Source organism: Amphiprion ocellaris, chromosome 20, assembly GCF_022539595.1.
Source record: "Amphiprion ocellaris isolate individual 3 ecotype Okinawa chromosome 20, ASM2253959v1, whole genome shotgun sequence".
In the NCBI taxonomy this organism is placed as follows: domain Eukaryota; kingdom Metazoa; phylum Chordata; class Actinopteri; family Pomacentridae; genus Amphiprion; species Amphiprion ocellaris.
Window position 1 is genome coordinate 5,249,625 of NC_072785.1, and position 20,304 is coordinate 5,269,928.

General features: G+C 39.4%; 1 protein-coding gene across 5 annotated transcripts; it reads right to left on the minus strand.

Moving 5' to 3' along the window:
* Window positions 1-42: 42 nt before the first annotated feature.
* Window positions 43-19,003, minus strand: dglucy (D-glutamate cyclase). 5 transcript variants are annotated; one of them, XM_023282045.3, is made up of 15 exons: window positions 18,850-19,003; window positions 15,632-15,714; window positions 11,410-11,563; window positions 8,837-8,923; window positions 7,012-7,144; window positions 6,277-6,427; window positions 6,022-6,144; window positions 5,574-5,813; window positions 4,835-4,952; window positions 4,226-4,368; window positions 3,960-4,059; window positions 3,577-3,725; window positions 2,401-2,520; window positions 1,740-1,900; window positions 43-421 (listed from the first exon to the last, which is right to left on the minus strand). In XM_023282045.3, exons 2-15 carry the CDS (start codon window positions 15,705-15,707, stop codon window positions 266-268), a joined length of 1,911 nt encoding a protein of 636 aa, XP_023137813.2. In that variant the 5' UTR covers window positions 15,708-15,714; window positions 18,850-19,003; the 3' UTR covers window positions 43-265. The 5 variants fall into 5 exon arrangements, with proteins under 5 accessions (XP_023137813.2, XP_023137814.2, XP_023137811.2 ...); XM_023282046.3 differs by having other exon boundaries at window positions 18,894-18,960; XM_023282043.3 differs by lacking the exons at window positions 15,632-15,714; window positions 18,850-19,003 and adding an exon at window positions 14,095-14,306.
* Between the last annotated feature and the right edge of the window lie 1,301 nt (window positions 19,004-20,304).

The following is a 20,304-nucleotide window of genomic DNA, read 5'->3' on the forward strand; positions in this document are numbered from 1 at the left end:
TGTGATGTTTTGGAGAAATGAACACATGTTGATGAGACTAAATACAGGCTATTATTTAAATGTAGCTTTAATTTCAAACTATTTACTGTGTACAGTACACACAAACATTCTGCCAGTTGATACAAACAGCACTTGTAATGTTAATTCTGTTTCATTCAGATGTGAAAAAGCAAGTTAACAGTTGATTTTCAATAATGGCATAAAGTACACGACCCACTCCCATCACACATCACTCTCTAAAACACTGATGTTCAGGAGGAGCTGATCAAAGCGTGGTGGAGCGTTGTGTTACTTCCAGCAGTCTGCTGATGATGTCAGAGTGTGTGGGGTGAAACGTCAAGCCGTCCACCTCCATGGCCAGGTGAGCAGTTTTCCCACTCCGGATTCCAAACTTGACCAGAGTAGAAAGGAAAGACTCCTCCTGGTGGACAAAAGAACACAGAGACTGAAGAGATGTGTGATGCATCTAAATTAGGATTCATTGTGTTTCTGTGGCGACCTGATAATTGGACTATTGTTACTGTCCTTTTAGCTCAGTTTTAGCTGTTAAATCCTCCACTTTGTTCACCTGCTGAGCCGTAAGTCATCCCTACAGGGAGTTTATCAGAGCATTACTGTAGAAACTCTGCCTGCTGATGGAAAACAGGTTGCTTGGCTCTGGAAAGCTGAAACATTGAGCTGAACGAGGCTGAACCAGTGCAGGGCTGAGGATAAATGCAGGGTCACATGACAGCTTTGTGTGGGGTCACTCAAGGCAACACTTTCCACACTAAAACACAACCATGTGATCCACAAATATTGTTCAGCTGTTTTAAGTTCCTCGGTTTTGCTTGGAAAAGGCAGTCGGATGAATCATTTATTTAGTCTGTTTTTGTGGGTAAAATCAATTTGATGCGTCTGAATTCTGCTCAGACGCTGATATCGTTTGCATGGAACTGTTTTCCTTTTTACTTTCTGTTTGTCCTGTGGAGCAGACACACTAGTGTTCACTGGTCTGTAGAATCCTGGTCTCAAACTGTGAACAGACAGAGAACATATGGAAGTCTCTCCGTCTTCATGCATCCTGTTCCTGCTTGAATTTTGGTTTTTATTTTCTTCATTTAACCCTCGTGTCGTCCTGCTGGTCAAACTGACCCAGTTTAAAGTTTGAAAAAGTGGGAAAAAAATATATATTTTCACAGTGAAACTTCTGACATCCACATTTTCAACATTTTTGGGAAATTTCTAAACATTTTTTGATGGAAAAAAAAGGAATGTTAAAAATGTTTCTTAAAAACATTCACAAAAAAAATCAGCCGGATTCTGGTCGATTTTTATGTGAATGTTCTTAAAGAAAATATTACAAGCTTTACTGATATATATGTAATCACTTTAAATACTTTTTTTTGGGAAGATTTTTACTCATTATTTGAAAATATTTACAAGAATTTTCTTTCCAAATTCAGGGGATTGTTTTGGTGAATTTTTGATCTTTTTCAGACAAGGAAACAATATTTTTTGGTGCCTGTAAATGAAGACAACAGGAGGGTTAAAATGATTTTTAAGGCGTTTTTTGTGAATGACAGCAGGTGTCTGGCTGCTGGGAACTGAACCAGAATCATTGTTGACAGGATGTGCACCCACATGGTGAGCACCCTGATGTCTGAACTACTGGCTCACCCCATCATGGATCATTTACTAAGAGGGTTCAGAGAGACAGCATCCTGAGAAGAGAGAGTGGAGAAGCGTTTATCCGGTACCTTGTCCACTGACGGCAGGTTAGCAGTCCAGTCCTGCAGCTGGTCTTGGGGGGTCACTGGTTCCAGTCCCAGTCCTTTCTTCAGGTAGCGCTGGTGTGAAGGGCAGGTGTGGAGCAGGTAGAGTCCACAGGCCACAGCATAACCTCCCCAGTTAGACACCCCTGCAGCAACACGGGACCAAAACATTCCTGAGTTCCTTCTAGAATCAAGATTTAATCAAGAGAACTGAAATACGGTCAGAAGGATTTTAGAAACAGAGACACTGCCAGAGTTTGGCTCATGACTGTGGACTTCTTATCTAGGAATGAGGACTGACACAGAAAGCTGTGTGTGGTAATTCCTGAGGATTTCCTCTTTTGAAGTCTCCATTTCCACTAATATGTCTAAAGGCTCATATGAACAGAATGACTCAGGACACATAGAGGATGTACAGAGAGGTCAGGCATGACACTTTCATTTCTCTCCTGGATGTGTTTGTGTATTTGTTGACATTCTGTGTATGATTGTGTGTTGATCTGTGTATGTAGGTCATGTATCTCTACCTGCAGGAGACATCATTGGTGTCATTTCTGTTGTGCGTGTGAAGCCATGACTGCAGCAGCACTAGAACATGTGTGTTTACTCTGTACAGCTGAATGAATGGGGGAGTGGAGATCCATACCAGCAGTAATGGCAAAGTCAGCCGGAACATCACAGGCTATCAGACTCCCTTTGGGCATCAGGTTTATCACCTTGTCCTTCACTTTACCCATCCCCAGCTCATTACCACCATCACCGATTCCTGCAGTAACGGAGAGAAGAGCAGCTTCCATAAAGCAACAGTACGGTGAACACCAGGCATGTTCTCATCCCAACAAGAAGAACCCACTGAGACAGTAGCAGCTTTAACATGTGGAGGGAGAACATATGAAAGCTGGTAAAAAGGTGCAGCTATTTCTCCTGTCATTCAGCTTAAAACACATTTTAAAGAAGTCTGAACTTATTCCATGTAGGATGTAGCAGGAGCACATTACTGAGGCAAAATAAAGTTCATGTCCAGATGCAGTGGAAAACTTTCACAATAAAAGAACCGTGGGTTACACTTTCTAAGCTGCAAGTTAAAAGGCAGAATGTCTCCAAAAAATAACATGTCCTGTGTCCTGACAGGTGTGCAGCCAGAAAAGCAGCATTTTGGTGCCAGACAGCAACAAACCAAAGCAGGAAAGAGTCAGAAATGAGAATAAAATGTAGCACTATATATAAAATAGCCAAAAAAGATGGATTCTGTGAACTCTAAATCTCAGATAATCCTGATGAAAATCAGCAGGTTACGTGGACAAAACATTTATCTGCTCCTTTATTCCAGATTACGCTTAAATCATTCAGTGTGTTAATTATTACCAATGTGTACTGCATCTAACAAAACAAGGTAATGCTTTAAATATATTATTTCTAAAGAAAAATGTGGGATCCATCTAAATTACCAGCAGTGCAGCCAACGTGAAAAGTTCCTCTGGAGCCCTGATTGATTTTTTGTCTTATTACTACATGTTTGGTATTTTTGTTTGATCATTATGTTGATTTATCCGTTGAACAGAACATACAGAGCAATAATTTAAGAGATGTGTCATTAATTCAAATATTATTCTGTGACAGCAGTAGACTGGTGAATAATTTCATACTGACGGTTATTTCTGTTTTGCATCAAACTACAAAATGTCTGAAGGATGCAAATAAAGTTTTCTGACTCGGAAAAAGGTCTGGTCGGTTTATAATAACGGTCTGTTAATGCTCCCAGTTGTAACCCTGAACTGGATCCCAATAAGCAGAATAAAAACTCAGTGCGAGTGCTGTCTACCTGTGGTAGTAATTCCTGGGATGTCCTTGGCAGCAATAAACAGGTTATCAATGGGATCCACCAGATGTTTGATGTTTATTCCTCTCATGTTGTAGTAATTTCCATCTGAAGCCCGTCCACTGCGCTCTATCGCCACCAGGTGGTCGTACCTGGTAAACAGCATCAAAACTACAGTCCATTTGCACTGCTGAAGCTGGGAAATACAGCACGAGGCTAAAATCAGGTTTTTTATACAATCACAGCATTCTGTAGCAGTATTTCAGACATGTGAGAAATGATGTTCTGTTCATTGTCTGAGATTCTTTCCTCTGAGGTGATTAAATATCAGCAGCAGGATCAATACATTCAACCCTAATGATCACGTTTATTACAAAACAGATAACCTGGGCTTGCTAGCGTCTCCATGGTGACACAAGAAGTGCAGCGCAGCGTCTGGACCGCTATCCTCAAAAGTGACCAATGGGATTGCAGCTTTCAGCACTCCTGAGGGTGACATCATGGAGTAAGTTTCATTGTTAGTGGTCTCCTCTTCAAAAGCTAAAGACTCACTTCTTCTCAGTGAACTAATGAAGGGCAGGTGGAGTTTTGTGTGGACAGATTGTGGAGGAAGCTTCACTTTAAGGTTGACAGGATTAAAACTCTGTCCTACCGTTCCTCACTGCTTCATCGATGATGGCCTGGTTCATCTCCACGGCTCTCCTGTCCGTCAGCATCGTCACCTTTTTACCCAGAGACAGCAGCATGGTCGCCATGGCGATGGCTCCAGGCGGTCCATCCGTCTCATCCGGAGGGCTGAAGGGCAAACACAAAACCTAACAGTAATCTGGAGCAACATCTTGAGTGGAATGATCTGAATCTAAAACCACGGCATTGCTTCCTGTCTGAGCTGAGCTTCAGAGTCTGTTTCCTCTTTGTACAGGGCTGGTTACACCATCAATCCATGTCAGCCATCGTTTATTCTCTGCTTCTGCTCATCACAGATCTTACACTCATCAACAGCTTCCAGCTAAGGCCTCTAGTTGTAGTTAATAAAGTGTGTGCTGTATGGGAGGAACACGCTACAGAAGTGGAGAACCAGCAGATCAGTGAATAACTGACGTGGTCACTCTGAGTTCCAGTGCTGTGAGCTGAGCTGCAGACCGCTAGAATAGATGGAGGTTGGAATAATGTGCTGCTAGAAGAACTCCAAGACAACAGTGAGACCCACAGACAGTGGAAGTCCACCTGTGTGTCAGGTGACAGTAGCGTGTACAGGTACCTGTGCATGTAGTGTGTAGGGAAACCGGTTGTTATGGCAACAGAGGAGGAGTGTGAGAGAGCCAGACAGGAGCGCAGAAGTTCATCCTGAACAAATAAAGCTCTGATCCCTCGTTCACCTGGTGACAGAAAGCAACAAACTCACATCTACCTCCAGAAATTAGACCAAAAAGTTACAAAGCGACAAAAAAATCAACAAATGAGACAAAAAAATTACAAAAGCATGGAACAAAACGACAAAAATGATACACAAAATAATGAATAAGGCAAAACACAAAATGACAAACATGAGACAAGAAACACAAGCGAGACAAAAAGGGACAAAAAATGACAAAAATGAGAGACAAGCGCTAAAAGTCAGACAAAAAAGGCAAAAAACAACAAAAACAAGACAAAATATGACAATGAGACACAAAACGACAAAAGAACAATGAACAATCTAGTATTTTACTTCATGATCAAAACAACTTGTCATGGTCTAGAAATTATTTTAAACTAATTTACAATCTGCAGTTAATGTCTTCTCTGGAATTTTAACATTTTGGGGCCGGATTGGACCCTCTGGAGGGCCGCTTTTGGCCCGCGGGCCACATGTTTGACACCTCTGGTCTGACCACACATACCATGTCTAAATACTTTGGCTATTTTTTCTGCTTTAACTGTCAGAATCTTCACTGTTTGGCTTCAGTTGTCTCAACTCTGGCCTCCAATAGATGAAATCTCTTTGTGCGTATGTTTACCTGGGTCCTCTCCAATAACCGTCTCCAACTGTCTGATCTTTGCCACTGCTGCCTGAGATGCCAGGCTGTACAGCAAGGGATTGTGGGATACCTGGAAGCAGAGCGGGGTCTGCTCAGGATGAGCTTTGGTGTGTTGAGGCTCCAGACTGTCAGAAGGGGGAGTTAGGGGAGAGGAAGGAGTGTCTGGGATGTCAGTCAGGAACATGCAGCCTGGTGAGTGACTGAATGCCAAACGAGGCTCTGAAAACACACAACATGATGTTTGTTCACACATTTTGATTCTTTTTCATTCTTATGAACATGTTAAAAACTGCAGAAAGGGTTCGACTTGAGTCTTGACGTCTCAACAGTTAAAAACAGCCCCGACATAAAGATCACTTCTGATAACTATGTAGTTGTAATGATGGTTATGAAGTAAATAAAGCTGTAGCCAATCATATCCACTCACTGCTGCTGAGTATTGCCTCTATAGCAGTCACTCCACAGGCCCAGAACACTGGGACATCACCAGGCTGCAGCTCTACCTGCTCTCCATAGTCTGGTCTGGACAGGTCCTGTATGCCCAGAAAAGCTGCACAACCAACAACAAACACACATTCATCAAGTGTATGCCAAGATTTCTACACAGTTCAGCTTATTATCCTGTACATAGTGTGTGTGTGTGTGTGTGTGTGTGTGTGTGTGTGTGTGTGTGTGTGTGTACCTGGGTCTCCTATGTGGACAGGAGCTCCATGTGCAAGTGGGTTGAGATGAGTGACCTCCACTGCTGCATCCAGCAGAGCAGCTGGAATAGGACGCATTGTGACCACTAGAGGGCAGCTGAACTTTCCTGCAGGAAAACAGCCGACTGCAGTCTAGACGACACACACAGACAAACATTAGTCCATAAAAGACCATAAAACCAAAGACATAAACCAGGTTCTGCAGACCCAGACTTCACTGTGTGGACTGTAAATATAGACGGTTCACCTCAAACTACTGATCCATCAAACAGACATTCCTACTGCCAACTGGTAAAACTACAAGTTCTAACATTTTTATTCCTGCCATGTCTGTCTAGTCAGCTCAAAGGATGACTTCTAAGGTCTCCATGAGGGAGCACTTTCCTTCAGATGAGAGGTGTTTCTGTGGAGCAGTCCACTCTGATTCACAACTAATCTAACCTCTGAAAACCAACCACTGTACAATCAATGGTAAAAGAACTGGAAACATACATCTTTAGATTCCTTCTTCAGACAAAGTCTTGTTGCATGAACTCACTTTCACGGTTGTGTTCACACTCACTGCTGTCGTGTGAACTAAAGCTAAAATAATCCATCAGTTAGCTGATCATAACAAAAACAGCAGAGTTCTGATGATCATATAAGGATGTAAGTTTTGGAATTGTGTTTCAAACTGCTGAACCTTCAGGACCTTTAGACCTCTGAACTATATGCACCCTGTACATGCTGATGTTTCTGCCTTGTTCCACATTCCTGACAGGGACTCCAGCTTTCTTCAGTTTGCCTTCGAAGCCAAAACTGCAGCCCAGATAGAAACACACCATGTCTGACCACGGACCTGATGCAGCACTGGAAGCAGAAGAACAAGTTAAAGTCAGACTGGTAGAATCACAGAGTCAAGTCCCCAGTAATTAATGCTGCATGATTAATAAAAGAAGCTGCTGTTGGAACTGTGTGATGCATTAATCATGAATGATTCAGTATTTGACATCAAACAGCATTAAAAATAGTAATAAAAGCAAAACAGTGATTTAAAAAAATATAATTAGTAAAGTATAAAAATAATCATAAACAATCAGTAGGTGAAAAAATAAAGTAGTAGAATGAAAATAAATACTATTAAGAAACTAAGTTCAGCACTAAAGCAGAACCTGCAGTTTCATCTTCATTCTTCCATTCACTTTGTGTGAAGCATCAGTTCCACTGGCAACAAAGTCTCAGAGCATGATACCGCCACCACCATGCCTGACAGTATTTTTGGTATCCTTGGGGTTAAAGGCCTCACCTTCTTTTCTCCTAACATGTTTCTGTTCATTGGGGTCAAATTGTTCAGGATTTGTTTCATGTGTTTAATTGCAAACTTCAGTTGAGCTTTCTGCTGCTTCTAGAGGAAAGACTTTGTTGTTGCATAGAAACCTCTCAGCCCATGGAGAAGGAAAACACACCTGACTGTGGACCTGCTTTTTGGAGATTATTGGTTGACTCTTAACCATCATAACCAACTGTCTCTCAGGTGGACTTAATACTGACCAGCAATTCTTTGTACAGTTGACTTCAGCATCCGTAGTTGCTTTGAAATGGCTTCAAGTGACTTTCCTGACTTGTTCAAGACAATGATTTGTTTTTTTCCGACCTGTACCGAGTCTACCGAATGGATCAAACGGGCCCTGATATAATTTGGCTGAAAGGAGTCAGCAGCTGTAGTCAATCCTGGTTGCTCCTGAGAAGGTAGAGGGCCATGCCACGAAGAAAATCTGATTAAAACAACTCATCATTTGGAGGCAAAACTTTCAGCTGGAGAACCAACAAATAAACTGTAAACCTCACTTCAAGTTCAGTTAAATTTGGTTATAAAGGGCCCAAGATCTCAAAAGTATCACATGATCAGAAATGTAATGCCAAGTTCCAGGACTTGACTATTTTCATCTGAGCTACAGAACACATTTTTACAAGACCTGCTTCCATACAGCCCAAACTGTATGTTCCAAGATAACTGGAAACTTCTGTTGCAGTCTTTGGTAGTTCTTTTAAGAATTCACTCAATAATAAATGCATTATTTCACTAAAATATTCAGACTCTTTATCCATTCTAAATTATTGGTAGAGTTTGCTGCATTTTATCACCTGTTTGGAGTTAATCCAGGAAAAGAATATAACTGTAGGCTATGAAGATACATCTATATCTATTGAGTTGTTGTGACTGATCTCCATACGAAGTTTCTCTGTAAGAACTGCATCAAGCTGCTTCTGTCTGTCTGTGTGTCTGTCTGTGTGTCTGTGTGTCTGTCTGTCTGTGTGTCTGTCTGTGTGTCTGTCTGTGTTTCTGCCTGTCTGTGTGTCTGTCTGTGTGTCTGTCTGTGTGTCTGTCTGCCTGTCTGTCTGTCTGTGTTTCTGCCTGTCTGTGTGTCTGTCTGTGTTTCTGCCTGTCTGTCTGTCTGTCTGTCTGTCTGTCTGTGTCTGTCTGTCTGTGTGTCTGTCTGTGTGTCTGTCTGTGTTTCTGCCTGTCTGTGTGTCTGTCTGTGTGTCTGTCTGTCTAAATACCTTGGTTGTCTCCCGTAATTCTGCAGACTGGACACAGTTTTCACCAAGCAACCCTCCTCATACACACAATACTGAGAGATATCCGTCCTACAGACACAGAAAACACAAACTCATCACATTACTGAGTTCTGCTGAGATTTGTTGAGAAATTAAGGTTCAATAGAGGCACAGGTGAGTTAGGTACAAAGAAAATATCAGTGACTTTGTACTACCAGAGTTAATATCATACATACAGAATGATTTTTACTAAATATAGTCACTCATCATATTCAGAGGTTTAATCTGACTGTACTTAAAAATGAAGCAACATTTCTCTATTCAGATATGATCCCAAAGTCACTAAAACACACATTAATATTGGTAGTGGTATGGAACCTTCTGTGGAAGTAGTGGTGCGGTTAAAGGTTAACTTCTGAATAAATTGTTTTATTTTCAATGAACAACTGACTACAAAATATTAAGGATTGAATTTATAAACTCATTTCTGCGGTTCAATTTCAAATTCCTCGTTTACTCTGAAAGCAATCACGTCTGTCACTGCTTTCTGTACTTTAAAATCACATTTTGAGAATATATAAGATGACAGGTTTGAAAAGCATTTTAAAAGCTGCTTTAGCGATCATCTGTGGTCGAGGTCAGACTATAAGACTCTGAAAGTCTCTGAGCTGCTGAGCTGCTCCTACCAGAAAACACTTTTTGTCCCAGATTGTTGACATGCTGTTGTGACGGTACACAAACCACAGGATGGATGCCAGGCCATATCTAATACTGCACGAAAATTATCAAGTCACTGTGGTGGTTTATCAGGTTCACATTTTACAGGAAAGGGCACGTAAAAAATAGCATAAATATATATAAATATACAGAATCTACAAAGCAGTTCATAGTTGAGAAAATACACTGCCTGTCCAAAAAAAGTCTCCACCTGGATTTAACTCAGCAAACAGGTAAGATCCTTCCACTGGATAATTACTGCAGTGATGAAACAACTTCTTTAACCCTAACTGATGCAGGGAGGAGCTTCTCATTCCTTATACAACCATGGTGGAAGACATATCCTGTGGTCATGGAAAGGATGTTGATCTGTCTCAGAAGGGTCAAATTATTGGCCTGCATCAAGCAAAGAAAACAACTAAGGAGATGAAACTACTAAAATCAGGTTAAGAACCGTCCAACGCTTTATTAAAACCTGAAGGATAGTGGAGAACCATCATCTTCCAAGAACAAATGTGGTCTGATGACTCCAGATTTACCCTGTTCCTGAGTGATGGGGGCATCAGGGTAAGAAGAGAGGCAGATGAAGTGATGCCCTCATCATGTCTAGTAACTACCAGCCTGTGGGGGTTAGAGTTATGATCTGGGGTTGGTCAGGTTCACCAACGTTATGTTCCCAAAGAATGAGGTTAGCTGACTACCTGAAGATACTGAAGGACCAGGTCTTTCCATCAGTGGAGCTTTTCTTCATGTTCCAAGATGATGATGCCAGGATTCATGGGGTCACATTGAGAATGAGGGGATCAGGGAGCAGGAGATGGATTGTCCTCCACAGAGTCCAGATCTCAGCCCCACTGAGAACCTTTGTGATGTTCTGGAGAAGATTTCATGCAGCCGTCCGACTCTCCCATCATCAATACAAGATCTTGGTGAAAAATGAATGCCTCTCTGGACAGAAATAAATTTGCAGAAGCTTACTGAAACAATGCGATGGTGAATGTGTGCCATTTTCAAAGCTAAAGGTGTTCCAATGAAATACTAGTGTGTGTGATTTCTTTTTTGGACGGGCAGTGAAACATGAACAAACTTTTATTCTACAAATAAATATATCTAAGAATATCAATAACTTCAACATAAAGTGAGTACAACACAGATTTATCTACAGACCTATACAGGAAATTAAAATAATTCATAATCAATAACACCTGCTGCACTCAGAACAGCTTGATGTAGCTCAGGTCTGTCTTTTATTCCTTATTCTCTGTAACTCTGTCTCCTCTTCATTCTCATTGAAGTTCTTTTCATGACTAGTATTTTATTCACGTAATTCTGGTTTTGATCCTTTCTCCTTTTTTGAAGTGCTTGCAGACAAACATACAATTAGTGTAGTTATTCACAGAAAATTCTCGAAAATCAACTTCAAGTTGAGGAATATTTTAAAACTTGTATTTACATGCGTATCGACATTAAAACATCAGTCATTACTCGACTTGTGTGGATCAACTGATTGATTAAAACAGGATCAGATCTGCTGTTGGAGAGAAGAGTGTGGCTCATCAGTACAGCAGCTTCACCAAGACGGAGAGAGAAGTCATAAAAGCAAACTGCAGCTCAGTTAATATGAAACCTGCTGACATTTGTCTGGACAGAGGTGAATCATTCTAACCGTTGCTGCGAATCATTAGAGGAGTTTCAAGAAGCAGATTTACCTTTGTGCTTCAAGAAATAATTAATTGTACAGAGGCTTAGACATCCTGGATTGTGGTCAGTTATATTTCTGTTGTGTCATATTGAGACAAGGAAAAAGAAAACAGCGACCTGAAATGTCTAGCTGAGTGTGTGTTGAATGTGTGTGTTACCTTATGTCAGCATGTTTAGCCAGAGGTGGACAGGAAGTCTCTCCTGATTGGCTGCGATAAAGGAGCGGCAAGGGGGCGGGATTACTGCGACAGAAGGCTTCAAAGTCATCTGCTAGATGATTGGGCAGGACGACCACATTTGCCTGCTGGTATCCTGAAAAACACACATCATGTTAACAATAAAAGAAACAAAACAAAACATAAGTTTCAACACAACAGTTAATATCCCATTTTTTTTCTACTATTATTATCTATTACTATTAGTGCATGGAGGAGCCAGTTCAGCTACACACACAACAGACTTTTCTTCTTCTTACAAGAAATATTTTAAAATATAAAAAGGGATTCTCCAGGTGTATCAGGTGCTACTCAGTTTGAAGACAGCTGAAAAACTGCAACACACTGATTGATTTACAGCCTCCAGTAGAGCAAAAAGGCCATCTTTAGAGACTGCTGTGTCTGGATCAGTCCAAATGGACGGAGCCACACTACAAACACTGAAATGTGGGTTGTTGACTGACTGATGTGCTTTTTGGTCAAAAAATTTTCTTGTCAAAACAGAAACATCACTTTCCATCATGTGTGATGACTGACAAAATAAGGAGAGAGTTGCCTTTTTGTAGTTCATAAAAGACCAACAGATAGGTCTGTCTTTTCTTACATATATAATCTAGAGAACTGCCACATCAGTTGCAGAAAGGTAGTTAGCAGCTGCTGTATGTAAGTAGCCTACAGCATCAGAAATCATTATACTTTCAGGTACAATATATAGGAAGTCCTCGACTTACATCAGAGTTCCGTTCCTACAGATCGACGTAAGTCAATTTTCGCCGTAAGTCGGAACTCCCGCAAAAATGTAAACAAAGTCATTCACTGCATCACGATAAGATCAGTTCTTCATAAAAGTCATGAATACCAACAACTTTCATGCATGTATGAATCATTTTACAAGAAGAAATCTGAATATGTTGCACTGTTGCAAAGGTTATCTACTTTCACTTCCATGGAGACGGCTTTCCTTTTCTTGCAAGCATCAGAGGAGTCTGACTTATGCTTGGGATCCATAATGAAGCGCAAAAAGTTAGTGAATGTAGCACAATCCAAGGTGGCATACAACTGGAGAATGGAAACAAAGCCGTCTGATAGCGCCACATGACGATGTATTCATCCACTCTGCTCGTCAGCTAGTTCCACGTAACCAGTCGTAAACCGAGGACCTTCTATATTACAATTTTAAGTCGATCACATGACTAGTCTCCATGAAACATCTCAAATTGTCAGTCAGTGGGGCTAAATGAGACATTGCTAATCCAGCACTAGATAACTATCTGGTGTGACATCCAGCAGTCATTATCACCACCAGACATATTTTAAACTTTGTTTCTTGTCAGACACAGTTTGTGATGCTGTTTACTTTGTTTGATTTATTTGACTGAGCAGTTTGATTTGTTTAACTAGGGCAAACATAACAAAAGCGACCCACAACACTGGCCTTAATTAGCAAACAAGTCAGGTCAGGTCACACGAATTAACAGCCTGATTAATAGTGGACGAGTTTTGGGTGTGTGGAAAAATACATCATTAATGATTCAGGCACAAATTAGCAGCTGGGACTCTGACTGAACTAACTTTGAGGTCCATCTCTATTAAGCAATAATGGAGCAAAAAAAAAGATCCAATCCAAAATTAAACAATGAAAGGAGACCAGAGAAGTTCCGTGTGGCAGGGATGTAGTGAAGTATATCATGGCTTTTGCAAAGTCAGTTGTCAATTCACCAAGACAGATTAAAACAAACAGAGATATTGGTCATGTTCCTGGTCTCCTTCTGCTTTTGTTCAGCTTCAGTCTACTTCACTGCTTCACTGGAATATGATTTACCAGTTCAGAGAAAACATGTACAATTATGCATGGTTTCAGATCGGGAACTTTTCACATTTGAAGCAAACGTTACCACCACTAGACTACAGAAACCACAACACACCGCATGAGTTCCTATCTGGCCAGCTACAGTCTACTCAGGGATTGGTTGGGTACAGAAGGGGTTTCTAAAGGCCACACTGTCCACATTTTTTAAAGTATAAGGTAAGTATTTATTAATTATTTGGCAATTTTCAACCTCCATACTCATGTCAGAGCGCTTGGAGGCAGTTTCTGTAGTGTTCACCTAACTGGGTGGAAAATCAAACTGTGAAATAATCCATAAATAATAAGCATATAAAAAAACATAACACAGACTTTATAAATGTACTCATGAATAGTTTATCTTATATAGTCCATTACTGGGGTGGGTGTCTCTGGGATAACCCCTGCTAAATTATCATCACAGTCTTTCCAACTCTCACATTATACCAGTTATCAGTGTTTATAACATTGTGTTTAAATCCCGTGATTAAATCAGAACATTGTTCAGTCACGTCAAATTTAACCAATAATGTAGTATCCTAAAAAATGTCAGCTGAACTGGTCAATTTTTAAAAAGAAGTTTTTCTTTCACAAGCTGATAAATGTTTGGTGCATGCATAACTTCTAGACTGATGCAAACCTGCCATTTAGAGATAATTCAAATTTGAATAGAAATTGATCAACTTTTCAGCATGAAGTTTAGGGTTTTAAATGATCTCATATTGCAGGTGTGGAGTTCCAGTGTCACACTAAAGCACTGAAGGTGATAAACTGGTTCTTACCATCAGCTAATCCTGTCGTGGTTCTTATCCTGGAGTCCTTCTGCCTGATTAACAGCCTCAACTCAGCAGGACTCAGACAATCTAAACTACCTGAATGCTGCATCTCAGAACACACACTCCTACTTTAACTGGGATTACTGTCGTCTTGTCAGTGGACAAAGTGGTTTCTGTGGTTAATCTCCAGATTTTAACTCATTCCTGAGGCAGCCCCAAATACAGAGGAGGTCCTGTCAGTGCAGTTTACAGCCAGGTGTGTTTTCAGTCCAGCTACAGGAACAGTTGATTGTAGTGGAAAGGGAGGAGATGATTTAACTTCATCAAACATTCTAGTCTTCTCTTATCTTTTTCATTACAGTTAATGTTTGGTGGAGAGGAGTTAGATGTGGTTAATCTTTGAAAGGCTGGAACAGAAAAGAGAAAAGAATGGAGAACCCCTGACAGAGAGGAATATCTGTGGAGCTGAAAGAGTGTTAAAGAGAGACATGAGTTGATCCATGGACAGAATAAACAGTGGAGGGAAATGTGATGTTTTGGAGAAAAGCTTTAAATTCTTATTGTTTACTTCCCATTTATTACAAAGAGCACTTTTAATACTAATTCTTTTTTATCCCTATGTGCAAAAGTAGGTTAACAAATGAATATCAATGATTGCATAAAGAACACAACCCACTACCATCACTAAATATATAATATCATGTTTAAAATAGTTTTTCTTGACCTGGAAAACAGCGATCTGCAGTTGACGGCTGTTACAGGGCCAAAAATTTGAACTGGTTCCAGACTTGGTTGGGGTGAGACTTTGAAATTTCTGTCACTGATTGAAGTTCTGTTTGGTGAAAGACAAGAAAATCAACACAACCAATTCTGAAAAAAATAAAATGACGTTGATGTGGGAACCTTTAAATGAAAGCTGATAATCACTCCTTTTTTTTTTACACTCAACTTTAGCTTTAAAAACTCAAGTTTAATCAGGTTAACTCACTTTATTGATCAGGACATTTGACCAAAGGGTTGTCCAACTTAAACATGAAAAGTACCACTGTTCCATGTTTCTCCACTGGGGAATAATGTCTCTCAGTGTGGTTCTCTGGAGTCCCAGTGCCTTAGAAATTGCTTTGTAACCCTCCGGACTGATGAATGTCAGTGGCTTTGTTTCTCATCTGTTCTTGAAACTCTTTAGAACGTGGCATCATGTGCTGCTTTTTGAGACCCTTTGGCTTCTTTACAATGAAGACAGGTTCTGTTTAGTGATGTTTAGAGAGTGTGGATGGTGAAACTGAACCCAACTGCCAAATGAATTTGTCATTTGGTAGATTGGTAGCTAAGGGGGGAATTACTTTTTCACATAGAGCAAGGTGGCATTTTTCCTTCAATAAATAAAATCATCATCTAAAAACTGCATTTTGTGTTTTTTTGGGTTATCTTTGTCTTACATTAAAATGGTCTGAAACATTTATGCGTGACAAATAAGTAAAAAAGAGAAGGGGGGCAAATATTTTTTTACAGCACTGTACAATGTACTATATTAGTGTCTCACCTTTGTCCATTGCAGAGTTAGAGATGCATCTGAAGTATCTGAGGGACCGTCTGGCGGCTCTCACAGCAGACAGCATGCTTCACCTAAACAGCAGACACAGATATTGTTCTCAAAATCATTTCTTTAAATCAGATTTTGGCTTACAGTGAATCTATGTCTGAGGAATTGTGTATGTTGTGCCCCTCTTTGCTACCTCTCAACCAGCTGCACTAACTGCACTTTGCTGACAACTATTCTGACTCCCCAGATGTAGGACACAGGTTAGATTTCTCTCATTTCAGTCATTTTTGTCCTTCCTTTGGTCCTTCATACCTGTGTGTTAGTTTTTTTCACTACTGGAAAACAACAACCTTCATGCAGCAACCAACCCTGTAAACGTCAAATAATGCTGAGGATTTAGATCATGCAGTGAGGCAACCCTGCCAGTGTTTTGCAGTGAACTATCCATTTTAATCACAGTGCTGTCTTCCTGCATGCAAATGTTCCACCAAAACCCTCCAATCTGTCACTGTTTTCAGGGAGGCAAAACCTTTGCTTAACCCTGCGTCCGACAGTAATAAGTTCAAAGAATACAAACAATCCAGAGCCTTTTTCCATCTATATCAGAATGATAGTACTGTTCTATAGAATGGGCTGGTGACGTCAGGTCAGTTAATAATAGCATTGTAGATCTCCAGCTATTTACAGCTACAGGGTGTCACAACAGCAGCTCCAGTCCACTGGAGAGTAGAAGGACAATGAGAATGTGTTCTTCTTCTTGTCCCTCTGGCCAAAGCAAATTTATCCATTCAACTGCGTCATTTCAGGACAAACAGTTGTTACTTTCAAAGCTTTCTGCTGCAGCGAAAAAATTACTATTTTGTTTCCTAGAAGGCCTTTCTAGCGATGAGATGAACCTTGAAGCACTTTTACTTCCTGGATTTAAACCACTGATCACTCAGTGAAAGCAGCCTTCTTGAGGAGGAAGACATGATTGCTCAAAGTGCTGATGTTGATCTGGTTCTTCTACATAACTGGCAGCTTATTCAGAAAGTAGACTTTGGACTATTTGTTTCTCATTTCTAATTTAATTAGAGTTTAAATTCCTTCAACCCAATTTAGATTTAAAATGTATTTTATTTTTCAGAGGGAGCATTTAAAAGGCAACAAACACTGTTTCCTGTCACATGGTGACAAGAAGAAATATGAAGCACTGATCCAGTAAGAGGATCCAGTGGCTCTGTAATGCTGTTGGGGGTATTTGTTGACATGGTTTGGGTTCCGTTGTCCCAATAGAGGACAGAGTCACTGCAAATCAATACAAAGTTGATCTGAGTGATCAGCTTTATCCTGGAGGAGACGTGTCTGTCCTGATGGGAGGACTACAATAACCCTACCCACTGAATGAGAGATTGTCTTTAGTGATGGGTATGAAAATGATGTGAATCAAATGTTAAAGCTTTCAGTCATCAGATCTCAACTCAACTGAGAGTTCCAAAGATTTGGAGAATCAATCTGATGGCACATAGTGGCCCAACACCGTTAGAGCCCATATAAATGCCACCCAGAGTTCTAGCAGCAGACACATCTCTACATCAACTGTTTTGAGTCGTTTGGGACAAGATTAAACTAATTTTGGACCATTTTAAACATGTTTTGAGATGTTCTGAGTAGTTTTGAACAGGTTTTCAGTCATTGTGGACAAATATTTACTCATAATGGATGAAGTTTGAGTCAGTTTAAATGATTTTTGAGTAATTTAGGACACATTTCCAGTCACTGACCACAAGTTTCAATTCATTACAGAAACATTTCAAGTCATTTACGACAATTAAAGTAGTTTTGGACAAATTTTAACTTGTTGTACAAGTTATTTTGCACAGATTTTTAGTCATTATTGGCAAACTTTAATTAATTTGGACAAATTCAATCATTTTGAACAAATCTCGATTTTTTTTGGGACCTGTTCAGGGTTATTTGGGACTTCTTTTGGGCCATTTGCGACAAGATTTAACACATTTTGGACAGATTTTGAGTCATTTTGCACCATTTTTGACATGTTTTGGGAAATTTCAAGTCATTTTGGACTAATTCCAGCTTGTTTTACAGGTTATTTTGGACATATTTAGAGTCATTATTGGCAATTTTTAATTCAAACTGAATCATTTTGAACAAACTTTGACTTTCTTGGGACTTGTTCAGGGCTATCTGGGACTTCTTTCGAGTCGTTTGGGACAAGATTGAGCATGTTTTTGGACCATTTTTAACATGTTGTGGGAAGTTTTGAGACATTTTTAACAAGTTTCAAGTCATTGTGGAAAACTCTTTATTCATAATGGATAACATGTGAGTCAGGTTAGATGATTTCTGAGTAATTTAGGACACATTTCAAGTCACTCAACACAATTTTCAATTAATTATAGAAAAATTTCAAGTCATTTACTACAATTAAAGTAGTTTTGGACAAATTTCAACTTGTTTTACAAGTTATATCGGACAGATTTTGAGTCATTATTGGCACTTTTTAATTCGTTTGGACAAATTCAATCATTTTGAAAAAATTCTGAGATTTTTTGGGACTTCCTTTGGGTCGTTTACGACAAGATTTAACAAATTTTGGACATATTTTGAGTCATTTTGTACCATTTTTTTAACATGTTTTGGGAAATTTTGAGTAGTTTTGAACAGACTTCGAATCATTTGAATCATTCATTTTGGACTAATTTCAACCTGTTTTCCAAGTTTTTTTGGACATAATTCCATGGGTGTTCATTCATAATTTCACTGCCTTCAGTGAGAATCTACAATGGAAATAGTCATGAAAATAAAGAAAAACCATGAAATGAGAAGCTGTGTCCAAACCTTTGACTGGTAGTGTTCATGATGGGATGCCTGTTACACCTTCTGTCATCTATGGGGTCGTTAGTAAAAGAAAATGGAGAAGCAAAGCTCTGCTGGTTTATTGCCAGTTAGCTTCACATGCATGCGCACACGCACAGTGTATCGAGGACACATTGAGGTGCTACGGTTATTCAGGAGCAGTTTCTTTAAAAGACAGCCCGTCAAAACCCTGAAGATTTCTAAACGTTTCTTCTAGATAACAGGTGGTGAGGTCAGTTAGCTCAAACATCCATATCTGTATCAGTAAACACTGAAGAGCGTTTTCACTTCGAGTCACGACGTTTGTTTCCTCCAGAGCAGCTCGCTAAACACCGGAACCGTCACTCCATGCTTTTTACCTGGTTTATGTACGTTTACCGCTGCTGACTGTGTTCATTCCTACCAGACAGTTATTCCAGACTTTCAGGAGTGTTGGCATCTGAGAGGATCACAGATGAAACCTCCGAGCGACACACGGAAGAGTTCACGGAGCCGTGCAGCGTCCGCCTTCAAAATAAAAGCTTCACACTGCCCTCTGTTAGCCGAAACGTCTGGTTTGTTTTTGGGTTATCCACTCTGACAAAGCGGTGATGCAGGCAAGACATGCAGAGGTACAGGAGAACTCTCTTAAAAATAAAAAATGTTATCATAAAATGCTCTCGAAGCTTTCAAACCCTTTTGTGCAGTTATGTTTTCACATGGATGAAAGTGTGAATTTTCACGGATAACATGGAATTGCCTGAGTGATCCCAAACTTTTGAACGGTGGTGTACATCAAGTCAGAAGTGAGTTTACGATTTCTACAGTTGTGTATATTTTGCTATATTTAAACTATATTTTTCATTGTATTTTTAGTACATTTTATTATATTTTTACTGTATTTTTACAATATATTTTACTGTATTCTTACTATATTTTTATTGAATTTCTGCTAGATTTTTGCTGTATTTCTACTATATTTTTTACTGTATTTTTATGTTTTACTATATTTTTACCATATTTTACTGTATTTTTTTACTATGGTTTTACTGTATTTTTACTATATTTTTACTGTATTTGTACTATTTTTACTGTATTTTTTACTATATTTTAACTATATTGTAAAAATACAGTACTATATATATAAATACATACATACATACATACATACATACATACATACATACATACATACATACATATACATATGGATATACACATCTATATATACATATTTATTTCTTGTATATCTTTATTCTTATTGTTTCGGTCTGGAACAGGTGCATAATACATTTCACTGCGCATTATACCATGTATAATTGTATTTCTGATAAATAAAGGTCTTGAATCTTGAATCTGTATGTAGAACTGAAATGTAAAGAGTGTACATTGAAGTGTATATTGAACTGTTGCACTTTCTAACATAAAAGGAAGCTGCTTGGTGTCTAGTAACTGCATTATGAGGTCGGTCATTCTGGAAAACAAGTGTAATATATTAACTACAAGCTTTAAGCAGCACAAATGAGCAGGACATGAATGTCAATATTGAATTCCCATATTTGACTTTTTGACTCTTGGTTGTGGATCTTGGTTTTTTGTTTACCTTTGATCACAGCCCGTTCTTTTAATGTACAACTAGAGTACACATGAGAATCCAGTGGGTTTGTGAAGCATGTGACAGTACCCTACAGATGCTGTCTAATGAGGGGGGAAGGAAAATGTGCAAAGTAAATATTTTAAATGAGTAATCCTTTGTTTTTTATGGTGTTAGTCCCTCTGATCCAGATGTTGTGTAGTCGACAGGCTGCCCTTTAACCTTTGTTGCCTTTGATTTC